The 15,837-nt window shown below is 48.1% G+C and overlaps 1 protein-coding gene across 5 annotated transcripts in view; it reads right to left on the bottom strand.

Moving 5' to 3' along the window:
- LOC115164442 (EMI domain-containing protein 1) overlaps positions 1–15,837 on the bottom strand; it is a 68,397-nt gene that overhangs the window by 7,776 nt on the left and 44,784 nt on the right. For all 5 annotated transcript variants that reach the window (XM_029716905.1, XM_029716909.1, XM_029716911.1 and 2 more), the window contains exons 4-9: positions 6,985–7,095; positions 6,684–6,745; positions 6,399–6,531; positions 5,405–5,449; positions 5,194–5,292; positions 1,893–2,009 (exon numbers count right to left, since the gene is read on the bottom strand). In XM_029716905.1, the coding sequence (XP_029572765.1) occupies positions 1,893–2,009; positions 5,194–5,292; positions 5,405–5,449; positions 6,399–6,531; positions 6,684–6,745; positions 6,985–7,095 (567 nt within the window). The remainder of the gene's footprint in view (positions 1–1,892; positions 2,010–5,193; positions 5,293–5,404; positions 5,450–6,398; positions 6,532–6,683; positions 6,746–6,984; positions 7,096–15,837) is intronic.

The raw sequence follows: 15,837 nt of genomic DNA, 5'->3' as shown, positions 1-15,837 counted from the left end.
CTGCTTTCACTTTGATGTGAAAGAAACGGTTCATAGTCTCAGAATTCTCAATGCCAACCCTGATTTACTTACAGCTAGAATTCTTCATATTTTCAACTTTACAACCTACACTCTGCAGCCCATTTCCTCCTCTCCATTTGAGCCATTCAGCCCTCATACCTTCCCATATTGCCTGAGCTCCAACCTTGAGTGAGGTTGTATGAACCCCTGTTTCAGTTCCACATCTGGAAATGGTTGAGTGACATCAGCGACGGACAGGTTCTTATCCCAGTTTGTGTCTTTGCTCTGTCTCTCTGTCTCTCTGTGTGTGTGTCTCTCTGTCTCTCTGTCTCTCTGTGTGTGTGTCTCTCTGTCTCTCTGTGTGTGTGTGTGTGTCTCTCTCTCTCTCTCTGTGTGTGTGTGTGTGTCTCTCTCTCTCTCTCTGTGTGTGTGTGTGTGTCTCTCTCTCTCTCTGTGTGTGTGTGTGTGTGTCTCTCTCTCTCTCTGTGTGTGTGTGTGTCTCTCTCTCTGTGTGTGTGTGTGTCTCTCTCTCTGTGTGTGTGTGTCTCTCTCTCTCTCTCTCTCTCTCTCTCTCTCTCTCTCTCTCTCTATCTCTCCTCTCTCTCTCTCTCTCTCTCTCTCTCTCTCTCTCTCTCTTCTCTCTCTCTCTCTCTCTCTCTCTCTCTCTCTCTCTCTCTCTCTCTCCTCTCTCTCTCTCTCTCTCTCTCTCTCTCTCTCTCTCTCTCTCTCTCTCTCTCTCTCTCTCTCTCTATATATATATATATATATATATATATATATATATTTTCCCATCCACAGACTCAGACCCTCTCAACCGCCACTCAATCACCTTCCTCTCAGGCCTTTTTGGCAGGTAGACATGACAGGGGAGAGGGAGTACCCGTTAAAACACATTGCATCCATTTGTCTCTTTCTAAAATCCTTACATTTATTCCCTCAGCCATCCTCTCCGTTTCTCCATCTCTCTCTTCTAACTCAAGTAGAAGTTCAACATGACTATGTAATGTAATAGACATGGGGAACATGGTGATTTTAGGTGGAAGTGTCACGCTCTTGAAAATTATCAGACCAAGGCGCAGCGTGAGTATAGTTCCACATATTTATTTAAGTGAAACTAACAAAACAAAATAACAAAACTTACAAAGACTGTGAGGACGTAGTGCCCAAACACACTAACAATCAATCAATATCCCACAAAAACACAGGTGGGGAAATAGCTACCTAAATATGATCCCCAATCAGAGGCAACAATAAACCGCTGCCTCTAATTGGGAACCATATTAGCACCAACATAGAAATAGACATACTAGATCACCCCCTAGTCACGCCCTGACCTACTACACCAGGGCGTGACAGGAAGTGAGAGCATCAACAGGTATTTCTCACCTATTTAAAGACCAAAGGAAGGTAGCATCCTCAGCCCACACCTCTCAGTAAACTACTGCCTCTGCAGATCCACTTATTTTGGACTCATCGCAAATTGATTCTGTGTGGACTGAGGTCACTTCCTCTGGTTTGGCCCAGAAAAAGACCACCTATTGTGAGAAGGGGAAGGGTGAGGGTGGTTGTCTGACAGGGGCCGACTATGCATCTGGTTTTTCACCTCTGGGACATCTCCAAGTCCATAATATCGGGGTGTGAAAACTCATGAACTGCACTAGAATGGTCTACCATTTTCATACAAACCCACTGAATGGAAAATTGACCCAGACGAGCATGAGCGATGGTGACAAAGAGCAATTAGGGCTGTAAGGCACGCACATTGGCCTACATGACATCATAATTACAAACAAATGATTTTAGTGGGTTGTGTTCCATAACACTATTGTTAATCTGATGAATGTGTGTGTGGTGTTGGATATGGCTGTCTGTTGTAGTGGTGCTCCACTTACCCCGGTCTGGCTCTGGGATGTGGGCACTGACAGTGGCTGGGGGTCCAGGGGGTCCTGGAGGTCCAGGAAGCCCAAGTAGACCCCTCTCTCCTGGGAGACCTGGTAGACCTTTGGGTCCTGGGGGGGAGAGGAGATACACCACACTGTTATGCTGAGGGACAGCGTTGGCATGACAATGACGGAAAGGGTAGGTGAAAAGTCAGCGACAAAAACAAGAATCAACATTGCACCAGCATTGGTGAACAGAGAAACTTTTCATCTCTTTTGGTATACCAATAGATTTTTTATTGAGTATTTTCATCATTTCAAAGGGCACCAGGTTTCACCCTGTGTTGCCTTTCCTGGCATGCATAGCAATGGCAGGGGAACGCTGGTGAACCTATAAAAAGGTGATGGCTACAGAGCAATAAGATATATAGTAGAGAATGTAAAGGGAGGGAGAGTGCGGGAGAGACAGCAAGCGCCGCATGGTGTGTTAAGTTTCAGTGCTTGGCGGTTGTGTGAGGCAGGCTAATATCAGCAGGAGAGGAGAGGAAAGGGGAGGGGGGCTGAGAGACTGACTTGTGTTCAGCTGTAATTAACAGGAGGAGGCCTCTTAATGGCCGTGTGCTGGGAGCTCAAAGGGAGACTTGGGAAAGCTCAAATAAACACCATTAAAGCCGGAGCGTATTAGCGGACTAGTGCGCAATAAATTACATTCTGCCTGCGTCTGCACGAGCCGGAGTGTGGGAGCGTGCGCGGTTCTGCACGTGCGTGTGTGTATAGATAACTTGTCCCGACAAGCCAGCCAATGTTTCTCTCTCCCTCCCACAACGACTTCTCCTTTTGTTGAAAAGAGGCGAGAAAGAAAATCTGAGATGTGACTTGTCCCTGTGGCCCAACTGGATTGGGCTGTTCCATCCACAAACCCAAACAAAGTGCTTCAACCCCAACCGCAACATCTGACCTCATTGTTTGCACTTTCCTGAGGTAATGCTGTGCTCAACATGACCCCCGACCTCCCCATCCCCAACGCGTACGCACACATAACCCTCATCTATTAATCTATCTCCTTGTCTTGTGACCTTGAATAATGCTCTGGAGGGGGATGCAACTGACAACAGCTATCATTGTGTTACAATTATTGTATTATCAACTATGAATAACTTGGCATAATATTGGTTCATTTGTAATGTGTTATTACAGCTCTGATTGGATTTGACACCTCACTAACTTATTTTCACTTAGCTTTGGTAAACATCACAGCATAACTGACTGCGTTGTGGTTCTGCATTAGCTCAACCCCACATGAAGGACCATGACCCTTGGTCAGCAGTATAGTAGCACAGCTGGGTAGTCAAAGTGGCCTCTCCAGAGTCTGTGTTAGCATGACGTTCAGAGTCTGTGTTAGCATGACGTTCAGAGTCTGTGTTAGCATGACGTTCAGAGTCTGTGTTAGCATGACGTTCAGAGTCTGTGTTAGCACGACGTTCAGAGTCTGTGTTAGCACGACGTTCAGAGTCTGTGTTAGCACGACGTTCAGAGTCTGTGTTAGCACGACGTTCAGAGTCTGTGTTAGCATGACGTTCAGAGTCTGTGTGTTCCCATGATGTTAGGGCAAACAAGGCTCTAATTCTCCTGCAGAGTAATGGGGCCCTGAAGCGGCTGTGGGCTACGGCGTCAATGTGTGAGTAAAAGTGCGTGTGCTTTTGCATGTGTATGTGTGTGTGTGTGTGTTAGGGATTCCTAGTTCTTTTATACAGGAAACATGTCCTTTCTGTGCGCTGATTAAGAGAAAAACAACCCAAAACACATCAATGCAGGGCTGCACACACTCCAACCCCAACCTCACACTGCTTCCCTCACTGCAGAAAAGTAGCAGCCCCCTGTTAATGTGATTCAATCTCCCCTTGAGTCTTCATGAATCTGTCTCTACTGTGTTGTCACCCCTCCTGAGTTCATTACTTTCCCTTACTCCTACACCTTACCCCCCTGGACCTATCGCCACCGAACACGCTCTCATAACGCTCAGGTTTCCTGTTACATCAAACACGTTCTCGTCAATGCTAACATTTGTCTCACACGCAACGGACAGGGAGAATTCAGCATGTGGAGAGATCGCATCGTTCTGGATAGAAACTCTAGTGCACTCTGAGAATACACATAATATAATGGAGGGAAAACAATAACACCGCAGACATATGGAAGGTATAAGGAGACAGGACTTGTATACATAGCTCATGTTCATTTCAGATTGGATTCACATGGTGCTTCTCAGAAAGGGGTTTTGTAGTTTAACTTTTGCTCTACCTCTCATGCCTACCCGGCAGCAGTAGGCACAGAGCAGGGTTCATATACCCCTCAGAGACGGACACAGTGTCTAAATGTTCCACACGGAGAGGAATCACAACCAAAGCTGCCAGCTACAACACGTTATGACAAACATATTACTATTTATTTTATTATCATTTAACTTGTAACTGCCCGGGGATTTCTTGTTTCACAACTGTTATTTATTATTTGTCCGTAACCATTTAGCCTCGAAGATAAGATTGTTGCTTTCTTTATGTTGTTGCATGAACGACTCTGGTTGGTCAGCAGGCAGGAACAACAGCGAGTGTGCCGAGCCATAGGGGAGTTTTGTGTAGTCTGAGGACAAATATTTTGGCAGCCTGCTGGAAACCATGCTGAATCAGCAAACTCCGTATTTAGTAAGTCTTATGTTTGAAAAGTCGAAGTTATCACCGTGCTGTCCACCGAGGAACAGCTGTGTTTTTCATGGACTACAGCACAGCATAGGTTTGTGGAATGGCCGAGTGGTTTCACAGAAAGACAAACACTCCGATGCAGGACGTCATGATGCAGTTTGTTGCAGTTTTGTTGAGATAGTTTTGAGGGACTTTTCCACAATTGTCTCAGGTCTTAAAGAGAGCAACATACACTCAGGGTTCTTGTTTGCGCTGGCCTAGTGAGAGTATTGTCATAGTTTTGTCAGAGACAATGGGTTAAGTGGGTGGGTACTCATACAATCCCCCTGTCCCCACAATGATCTTTACAACATGCTCATTTATTGACAAACAGTGTCATCGTCTTGTTTGACATCGGTGCACCCTGCTTAATCAACTGTAAACATGGAATTATCTTCATATGGCATTCATGAAACTGCTATCATTCATACTGATTACGGTCTGTTATTATCATACTTCAGCCAAAAGGAATGACTGTCACAAATTTGGAGGCTTATGAAATCTTACAGTGAAATCAGTGGTTGTTTAATTTAATCATACAGTCTGCCATCATCTAGTTACAGTAAGTATCTTACCCACTGGTCCTGGGGTCCCCTTTGATCCTGGGGTCCCCGAGGGGCCCCTCACCCCAGCCTCGCCCCTGGGTCCCGGCAGTCCCTGAGACCCTGGCTTCCCTGAGCAAAGACAGGGGACAGACACTACTAACTATGGAGCCATACTGATACAGCCACAAGAGTTTGTGTTACAAAAAAAGTAATGATTGAGCTGACAACATCTCAAACTTACCATCTCGTCCAGGGGTACCGTCTCTGCCTCTTTCACCCTGTGGACCTGTGTGTTAGGGAGGAAACAGACAGATGTCAGACAGCAGACCAGGGAAAGAGGAAGAGAAAGGTGTCGTCCATTGCCTTGTGTGGAGAAATGGACTGGAGGTTGAGCGCTTCCTGAGGTGAAAGGTCACTAGATGGAGGTGGCAGAGCAGCTGAGCTGTGCTCTGGATTAGACAGACTCGCTGACAGACTAAGCACTGAGATGTTAATTAGGGCCACAGAGGTGCCAGTGAGGAACGAACCCCTCAGCTTGTCATGCGAGACTAAAACCCAAACCCAAAAACCCAAACCCATGCAGGGTTTAGCTCTAATATTGTAGGGAAAATAAACACCTATACAGAACAGATAATGTAATTCTCTCTCTAAACTAGTAAGACATTGACTGTGTGTTAGGGTGCCCATAATGGTGCATTTACATTCTTCAACAGGCCTTAGAAGGCCAGTGATGATCTTAACCTGGAAGCCTTCAGCTAAAACAGATTTGAATGTAATTGGATGGAAGTTGATACACTATTGAAAGGTCTTTTGAGAGTACAGCAGCAGAGCACCCTCTCTTTTCAGCTGCAGCCAAGGCTAGGCTGAGCTCCAGGGAAGGAGAGGGCTTTCATGCCCTAAACTGTTCACTTTCCACCCCCCCCCCCCCCCCCCCCCAGAACCCTGAAAGTGAGCAGTGCAAACAACTGGACTCTGACTAGTCAAAGAGGAAATTATTGTGTGTGTGTGTGTGTGTGTGCGTGTGTGTGTGTGTGTGTGTGTCTATGTCTCTCTCTTAGCGACAGAGGAAATAGGATATGAGGGAAGGAGAGCAGGTAGAGAGGCAATGGAGGAAGAATTATTGCATGTGCAGAGTGATTTTCTACTCAATTATCAAACACTTCACTCAAAATAATAGGCAATTATGGTTGCTCCTCAAACCTGCCCATACATGGGCATAGGAGACTTGTACATACCTATGAGTCCCTGCTCGCCAGGGGCTCCTTTGGTTTGTGGATCCACCATCTGTGAGGAAGATTCCCGTACCAATCCTCCTTTACCCTGTAGGTGGCGGTGAGACGCGGAGACGGGAGAGGACAGCACCTGGACCTAGTGGGATAAAATGGTGAAGAGAGAGAAAGAGAGAAATTTAGAGAGTGACGCCAATGCCTTTCAAATGGACTCCAACACTGTTGTTTATGATGAGAGACTGTAGTCTCTCACTGCAGCACATTCTTCAGTAGAGGAGTCCATGCCTGTACCTTTGCCTCCAGTGAGCTGAGTCTATCTGTCAGGGCTGTGATTCGACTACAGTTGAGGCAATCTGGAGAACGGAGAAAGAGACAGATATTATATGTGGACAAGTATCGATATCTGCAAAAAGTGCTTCCAAAATGTACTTCAGGGAATTTGAGAAACATGGGGCCTGAGTATTAAAACAGAAACAGTGTAAAGGAGAGAAATGAAATCCCAGGTGTTCTGAGTCTGACGATATTCAAGAGAGAAATATGGTTCCAGGTGTTATAGTACTGTGTAAGAGAGTGTTAGGGTCCTGGTTCTTACTGGTGGAGAGCTGCTCCCCTGTTCCTGTTCCTGTGCGGGCCGGGGCAGGTGGCCGGTGGAGAGTAGACGGCTTCCTCACCGCCTCCTGAGCCACCAGCTGGTTTCCTGACTCTGCAGAGGAAGAGGAGGAGGAAGTGGAGTCAGATCAATGGACCACACAGTGAGGTCATACAGACGTCATTCCGTTATGATGCACATAGTCAGTCATGCAAATGGCCCTGATGAGCAGCGAGGCTTCCAGACAACAGAACCATTACACAACTCAATCAACAGAAAAAGAAAACAAGAACCACCCCCCCAACGTATTTTCACTCAATTTCTGAATGCTCAGTGGAGCCAACATTCTCTTGTCATTTCAAATGATTTGGCATTTGCTCTGAAAGCCCCGTACAATAACTCTCTGGTGTCCTGTGACAGTAAGGAGACAGGGCCCCTCTCCACCAGGTGACCTCACCAACACCACAGTCATGGTGGGCAGAGAACCAGCCGGTGAGGGCCACGGGGGAGAGGGATGGAAAGGGATGGTGCCAGATCAGACATGAAAGGCCCACAGCATGCGTTCTGCTCCCCAAAGACCCATCCATAAGCATCATACTCTGCAATTGTATCAAAATCACACACAACAAACTGCTTTCATTCTGGCATGTTTTTATTGAGTATAAAAACACAATGCCTGGGAGAGAGGGAGTTAGACAAACAATAGCTGCCTTGTATTAGGAGAATGAGCCATTTCAGCTCTGAGCTCGATTTTCTGTCTTTCCTTTATTTGATGAAGTGTGGGAGTTTGTGTTCCTGCGGGTTGGGGGATGTTTTGAATGGGCAGACCTTTGTGAAGTCCTAGACTGTGTGGTTCCGTCTGTATGACCCAGGTGCTCCTGACAGAAACAAGAGCCTGGGCTTAGCACCTCGTTAGAGGACAGCCAACATCTCCTCTAATCTCAGAGTCAGCTGGCTGGAGCCAAACACACTGCAAGCCACTGGCCAACATAGCCTGGAAATAGCACCTGCAACCCTTTCAGGGGCAGGGAGAGGAGACAATTATACTCCTCCAAGAGCTCACTCAATCTCTCTCTGTCATCCACTCACAGTCAGCCACACGTACTGTAATATATCCTATGCACTATTGATGCTTGACGGAGACAGCACAGACAGAGACACGGTACAGAGAGTTCATGTTCTGTTTAGAGTTTGGTGAGAGTGAGTGGGAGAGAGAGGACAAAGGAGAGCGCTAACAGAAAGAGTCAAAGTGCATAAAGTGAGAGAAGGGTTGTAAAGGCTTTTCTCAGCGGGTTACTAATAGTGCATGTGGAAATTAAACAATGTTAGAGCTGAGACTGTAAAGTATTGGTATGTTCAAAGGAATGTGTAAAGAAAAACTGCTATGAGCCATGTCTTCTTCCATTTCAGTAAGAATGTGAAATGTGTGGCGAACTTCGATCGGGGACTAAACACACTCTGTTCTGCTCTATGTCTGTCTATGAGTGTGAGCGTGAGCTTGTGTGTGTGAGTGTGTTAGTGTGTGTGTGTGTGTGTGTGTGTGTGTGTGTGTGTGTGTGTGTGTGTGTGTGTGGTGGGGGGGACTCAATAGAAGTTTCCTATGGAGACCGGCTCATAATAATAGCTGTGTCCGATTTCAAATGGGCTCGGGAATTGAAAATATACCCCTGCTCCAGAACACGCTGTAGGCACCTCTAACCCAGCGTCCCTCTCTTCTCTGACAGACAGCACCTCTTTTCTCCTCTAGACTATAGACCATTCAAGTGCCAAGTTCCCTCCACCCACACTCAAACACATTGTCTAACACATTCTGCTGGCTTTGCACACAGACAACCGTCCCCCACCCCAACCGCCTAACTTCCATTCTCTTACTCTCTCTTCTATTCACTCTGTCTCTCCACGTCTCAAGTTTTAGAAATCACAGGATAACAAGAAAACTATATTCCTCTATATCCCCATAGACAGTGTCTGTTAACCAGGGTGTGTGTGTGCTGGGATGGGTGTGTGTTGACTTAGATGTGCTGATCGGGATCCATTCATCTGGGCAGATAGTAATAATGTCAGGGCTAATGACTGGCCCCTGACAGACATGGTTCAGTGTGTCCACTCTCTCTCCCTCTCTCTCCCTCTCTGTCTCTCTCTCTCTCTGTCGCTCTCTCTCTCTGTCGCTCTCTCTCTTTCTCTGTGTCTCTCTCTCTCTGTCTCTCAGCTAATTGGCCCACTGGAGGGGGTCAAAGAGACTTGCGAGTGCATTTGGCCCTTGAACCTGCGCTGCTCTGGGCCGTAATCAGGGATTGAATCAGAATTGTTCATTAGAGGAGGCCCCTGTGGAGAGAGGAGAGGGTAGAGGTCATCCTGACATCAGCTCTGTCTCTGGTTCCAGGCTCTGGGGCTGACAGGATAGGACACACAGCACAGCACAAGGGGAGTTTTCCACTGTTTACAAACACACTGACAAGTCATTTCCTCCCCACTGGCCTGACCTGCCTGGTGCAACCCTCTCAGGATAAAGAGGGAGAGGAGCGAAGGTCACACCACTGCAGTGTCAGGGTTACCTAAAACCTATGTGTGTGTGTGTGTGTGTCACAACTTTCACATAGCCACAGAAATAATGTATGATGTACACACACACACACACACACACACACACACACACACACACACACACACACACACACACACACACACACACACACACACACACACACACACACACACACACACACACACACACACACACACACACACTGGCAGTAGTAGGGTTGGAAGCTTTTCCTACTTGATAGGGCAGATAAACTGTGAGTCTCACTCATACCACCTTTATATGTGTTCAATGTCTATCTCATATGAACAAGTATAAAGTACATACAGTATGTGTACTGGCAGTAGGAGCAGGGGAGGGGGGTCTTGGCATTCTTGCTGACAAGCTTCCAAAAAGCATAACACGTTCCCCCTCTGTGACTGGGGTTACCCAAATAACCCCCTTCACCACCCTTTAAGCATGCCCCTGAGGGCCCTCCGTGGCAGTCCGGAGGAGGCCCCTGCCAGCACACGGTCAGAGGGAGAGGGGCTGGGAGCCATCACACTCAGAGCGGAGAACAATGTTTTACCAACCAGCAGGCTGGTGTGTGCACGCGCGTGTGTGTGTGTGTGTGTGTAGTCATTTTCCACAGGCTCTTTTTGTTCTCCTCTCCTCTGCCCACAGCATTATTAATGGTCCAAGGTCAGTCCTCCAGTGATACTACCAGTGAAAACAAACCAGACCATCCTGCAGAGTGCCCAGTCAGCCCAGGGAGCACGTTTCCCCCTTCCTCTCTCTACAGAGCCCATCCGTGCTCCAACTCACTCTCCACTCCCTCTCCTCAGCTCATTATTTGCCCTGGTTTATTTATTCTCTCTTTCATATGGATGTAAGATAAGTAGCACTGTGCAGACATACACAGTCCTCGTGCTGGTTTCTGCCAGGAAGGCCTGTCTTGTGGAGGTACTTCAATGGCTAAAGCGTCTCTTTGTTTCATATGGTCTGTATTGATTGACGGTTGACTTTATGCAAGCTCACACACATCTCGTCTCAGTGGTGGCCTTGCTGGAGTTGAATCAAAACAAGGTGTGAAGTGAAGCTCTGTGATTTCACCAGTCAGAACTGAGAATGAACTCTGTGACATGTCACTGACTGGGGCTCTGGCTGCCCCCCCCCCCTCCTCCTTTAGCTTGAGTTTCATAAGACTGGTTTATCTTAGAGCTAGAGGTTCCCATGGGGAGGTATGGGGTCTGAGGAAGTGGGGGCAGCTGTGGACACACAGACCATCTAGTCAACAAAGGGCTGGGCCGGGGAGGGCAGGGCAGGGGAGGGGAGGGGAGGGGAGGGGAGGGCAGGGCAGGACAGGGGAGGGCAGGGCAGGGCAGGGCAGGGCAGGGCAGGGCAGGGCAGGGCAGGGGAGGGGAGGGCAGGGGAGGGCAGGGGAGGGGATGGCAGGGGAGGGGAGGGTAGGGGAGGGGAGGGCAGGGCAGGGCAGGGGCTGCCCCCCCCCCCTCCTCCTTTAGCTTGAGTTTCATAAGACTGGTTTATCTTAGAGCTAGAGGTTCCCATGGGGAGGTATGGGGTCTGAGGAAGTGGGGGCAGCTGTGGACACACAGACCATCCAGTCAACAAAGGGCTGGGCCGGGGAGGGCAGGGCAGGGGAGGGGAGGGCAGGGGAGGGGAGGGGAGGGCAGGGGAGGGCAGGGCAGGGCAGTGGAGGGGAGGGCAGGGCAGGGGAGGGCAGGGCAGGGCAGGGCAGGGCAGGGCAGGGGAGTCCTCTTGATCTGATCCATCTCTGTCTGCTCAGAGAGCTGAGCTCAGCACTACAACACCATTAGTGACCAGGTGCTGCTGACCAGCCAGGCCAGGGAGTTTGTCTCTGTCACAATGCTGCTTAAGCCTTCAGGAAGACTAAAGACCACTGCTGCATGTGGACAAAGATATGGACACTTCTGTAGAAGCACACCTATTAGACAACCCTCTGATCCTACAAATATGCTTTATATCCAGCAGTTTCCATAGTCTATTTGTCACAACGTCCACAGGTGGCGCCTCTCCCCGTTCGGGCGGCGCTCGGCGGTCGTCGTCGCCGGCCTACTAGCTGCCACCGATTTCCTTTTCTGTTTCGTTTGGTAATGTCTGGTTAGGGTAGCACCTGTTTTGTGTTTAGTAATTAGTGGGGTATTTAGTCTGTTTTGTGTTTGTGGTTGTGCGGGATTGTTTCGTGTCTGTTGTTGTAGGTTGGGGGATAACATATTCTTAAGGACAAGAAAAAATTAAGTGTTTTGGCATTAGGGTTGCTGGGCTGCGTCCCGCCACATTCCTAGACTGTGTTTGTCTTGCTTTGGAATTATTTTTACCCTGCCTTGTCGGTTCGGTTCTTTGGACTTGCATTCTTCATTAAACGTGCCTAAGTCTCCTGCGCCTGACTTCACCCCTCCTGCAGAACTACTTTGACACTATTATTTTGACCTAAAATGACATATGATAACAAATTGGGTTGATGCTGATCCAGTTCTCTCTGTGTCTCCCTCCTTCCATCTCCCAGGCTGCGTTGGTCCTGGGCTCAACGCAGGACCCAGGGTTGGGGTGGTGAGGGGTCAGGGGTCAGGGAAGGGGCGGGAGGGGCTCTCACCTCCTACAGACACATCTCACTTCATCAGTCAGGAGGCAGACAGACAGGAGAGCCCTGGTCTGCAGTCAGACCCTCCCTCCCTCCACTAGGCTAGACCTGCATCACTAATGGATCTGAGAACAGACTGCGACTCCCTGGATTCTTTAACAAACACTTGGCATGCATGGCCACTCAGCGTAGTGTGGAAACCTGTGTGGCTGCAGTTACTGACTGAATTCTATTGTCTTCCTCTTGTTCCTGAACATACCTTTGTGTTCTGATTCCAGATGAGCTGTTAACTGGCCTCCACAAAGCAGGTACCGACAGACTCAGCAGGGTGGCACTAACCCACACCAGCTCCTCAACAGAGAAGGCCAGGCCCATGTGGTCCCATAATATGGAGCACACACACACACACAAGGTAGGAGGCAGGGTGAATGAGACCATTCTTCCTCAATGGTTCCTATAGTAGTGTTGCGCTGGCCTCTGTTCTAAGATCAGAGCTATCTGCTCATCTAGTCAGATGTGCACGCAGACAGACCTCTCAGACCTCAGACCTCACAGCAAAAGGAGGTTTTCTACCTCTCCTCCTCCTACCTCTCTGTCCCAGACAGGAGCTGCTCCTCCTGCCCCCTCTACCTCCTCTACCTCAGCCCCCCCCCACCCCCCTCCGAGGATGACGCATCTCAACACAGGGCAGCCTAATTTCCCTCCCCTCCCCCTTCTCCCTCCCTCCTCTCTAAGCCCTTGCTTATTATTTCCCATCTGCCTGGTCTGTGGGTAGGGTACCCATCCTGGAGTGCAGTCCCACTGCTGAGAATCGCTCCAAGGCACTCTCATAAATAATAATGACTATAATGAATACAGAAACAATGAGCTCTGTTTCACACCTCCGTCTCCCCTCACTTTCCCTCTGACCTCTGAGTACTGACTACAGTACCTCCCTCTGACCTCTGAATAGGTACTGACTACAGTACCTCCCTCTGACCTCTGAATAGGTACTGACCTCTGAGTACTGACTACAGTACCTCCCTCTGACCTCTGAGTACTGACTACAGTACCTCCCTCTCTTACTGCCTGACCACTTTCTTTATTTCACTGTCCAAAATATCCCTTTCCTTTCCTCACATCTGCTTCAGCACTGTTTCAGTCCTCTCAGCAAGTTTCATCTCACCAACATGATACTTGATGCCCACAACAACAACTGGGTGGGTTCATAGAGCAAGCCACAGAAAATAAAAGTATTCTGAAATAACAAACAGATGTGAAAATGCAAGGCTAAACATGGTTTAAACCCCCCCCCCCCAAAAAACCGTTGAGATTGTTAGTTTATGGCAAAATGGAAACAATTATATTGGTGCCGCGAAAACAAACAACGCTGTGGTCTGTGTAAAATGGCTAAAATTAGCGTCAGGCATATCTCGGGAAGTGAAGCACGCTGGGTTTGAGGCGGCGTGCGGTTGTGATGGGCTGCACCACAAATCCGCCCGACGCTTTTTTAACATTTCCTCTGCTTGAAGGTAACAGATGTCCAATAAAAACATGAGGCAAAGGCTGACGTTACCAACTCCCACCCATCACTTTTTTACTAAGACACAAAACACTGGAAAACGATAAAAAATAAATCCTTTCATGTCCCCCTTTCGTGACCCCAGTCGACCTGCATGCAGATGCTTCTCTCAAACCAGGAGCGCTGTGCTACTGACAGTGCCTGGGTAAAACCACACTCGCCTCCTCTCCTCTGTTGTGCATTTAGAGTGGCAGGGAGAGGACCGTCTGACCTCCTCCTGTCCCGTCCCGACACACCACAGCAATTAAAACCCTCTCCTCTAAGCCAACACACAGCCACTCAAACAAGGGCTCCAAAAACAACTGGGCCCAGGAATAGAGCTGCTTACTGACCTCCATACATACACATACTCTCCACAGGCACAGGAATAACCACACTGTGCATTACTATGTATTAACACTTTGCAATGAGCTATAAAGTCCATGTTCACGATGCATACATTTTTGTTTTTAAATTCCACCAGTTGAGGAATAGAGTAGCTGAATTTGACAACACAGTAAATATACACAGTAATCATGTGCTGTGAGAGGCATGTATTGCATTGCACTCTTGGCTTGAATACTAGAGAAAACTGTGAGAGTAGGAAAAAGAGAAATATGAAAAATCTGCTTCCAAACTAAGAACACTGATCTAAAACCCCATGTAAGAATCGTGGTGAGCCAGGCTATTTCACACACTGTGGCTTGCTGCACCAAGACACCCTGCAACAACAAGATACTGGTGGAATTCTTGGCCAGTGAACCATGTACTCTGGCCTGCCTCATTACCCTGGAGATGTGACATGGGCTGAGCCCCAAATGCCACCCAATTCCCTATGTAGTGCACTACTACTATGGGCCCTGGTCAAAAGTAATGCACCTTATAGGGAATAGGATGCCATTTGGGAAACAGCCCTCAACTCTGCCCACTCTGCCCACAACGCCAGCCAAGCGGGAAGCAGCTCAGGCCACAGGCCTGCAGTTAAACATCCGGCCCCACGTCCTAAATCTTTGAATGACACATCAGCTCCAACACACATCGTTTATATGCCACAGTAAAACCCAGAGGTTGGTTTGATTACTCGTCGTAGCTCTGGGGCCTGTTGTTGCTCCATCAGTCCATAGCACTGTGCTTTTTCTACGGACGGGGAGCTGATCTGTACATGAGAATAGATGAAGGCAAGCGAGGCGTATTAAAAAGGCTTAAAACACCCTTCCCTCCCATCACCACCCACCGAAACAACCAAAATAATTAAGAGCCCCCTATGACAACCTCGTAACTGTACCCATGGCAACCAAACACAAAGGTTTGGCTCTAACGTATTGACTGACTATATGATAGTGACTGCACAGCTCTCCAAGACAGGCAGCGGTAACTATTCCAACTCCCACCTCGGCGATATTCTGTTCCAACAGCAAACCATAAACCTGCCTTAATCCAGTGAGCTATAAATGAACTGGAAGCAGCAGAGACGGGCACGGTGAGGGGGGCCAAACTCGCCCTCTTTCTTCTTTACATTTTACTCAGGATTCAGCTCCTTTTAGAGAACATTGTCCATATCCCTCATTCGCTCGGCTATTATTTAAATGTGCATGTTCCTATGGGACTTCTCTCACGGCCCCCAAATCTCTCTATCGTCGTTAAAAGCTTGGATCATTGCACTGCTCAGACATTTTAGCCTTGCAGTGGAATTTCCACTGAAACTCAGTTCTCTCAGGAAAAACAAAAGATTTAGTATCGTGAAAACCCAAAACACCAGTCCTTTTTAAACATTCCTTCTTCAAAGTTTAGACAGAGCAGAGAGAGATTGCCCAGACAGAGTGCCAGGCACACAGCACTCACTGGTCTCAGAATACCTTGTATTCACTGTATTATTGCAAATTCAGTACTACGCATCAGTAGTTGCAGACATAACGCTGATGTCGAAGTCTCCCAGCAGGGTGGGAGTATTTAGATTGATCTACAACACGTTGACAGGTACAATAGCACTAATGGATGATCTGTGTATAAAGCTCTGTCCTCCAGGTCCCCTGGTTCCCTGATTCCCTAGCAGAGGATGGGGCCAAGGAAGACAGACATGGACCACAGGATGATTAGAGTGCTGTGTCTGCGTGCCAGGCAGTAAGGCAGTAAGACAGCCAGTCAATATGTTAACAGAAGAAGCTCTTTGTT

Source organism: Salmo trutta, chromosome 27, assembly GCF_901001165.1.
Source record: "Salmo trutta chromosome 27, fSalTru1.1, whole genome shotgun sequence".
Taxonomy (NCBI): domain Eukaryota; kingdom Metazoa; phylum Chordata; class Actinopteri; order Salmoniformes; family Salmonidae; genus Salmo; species Salmo trutta.
This window is presented reverse-complemented; position numbering and strand designations above follow the sequence as displayed.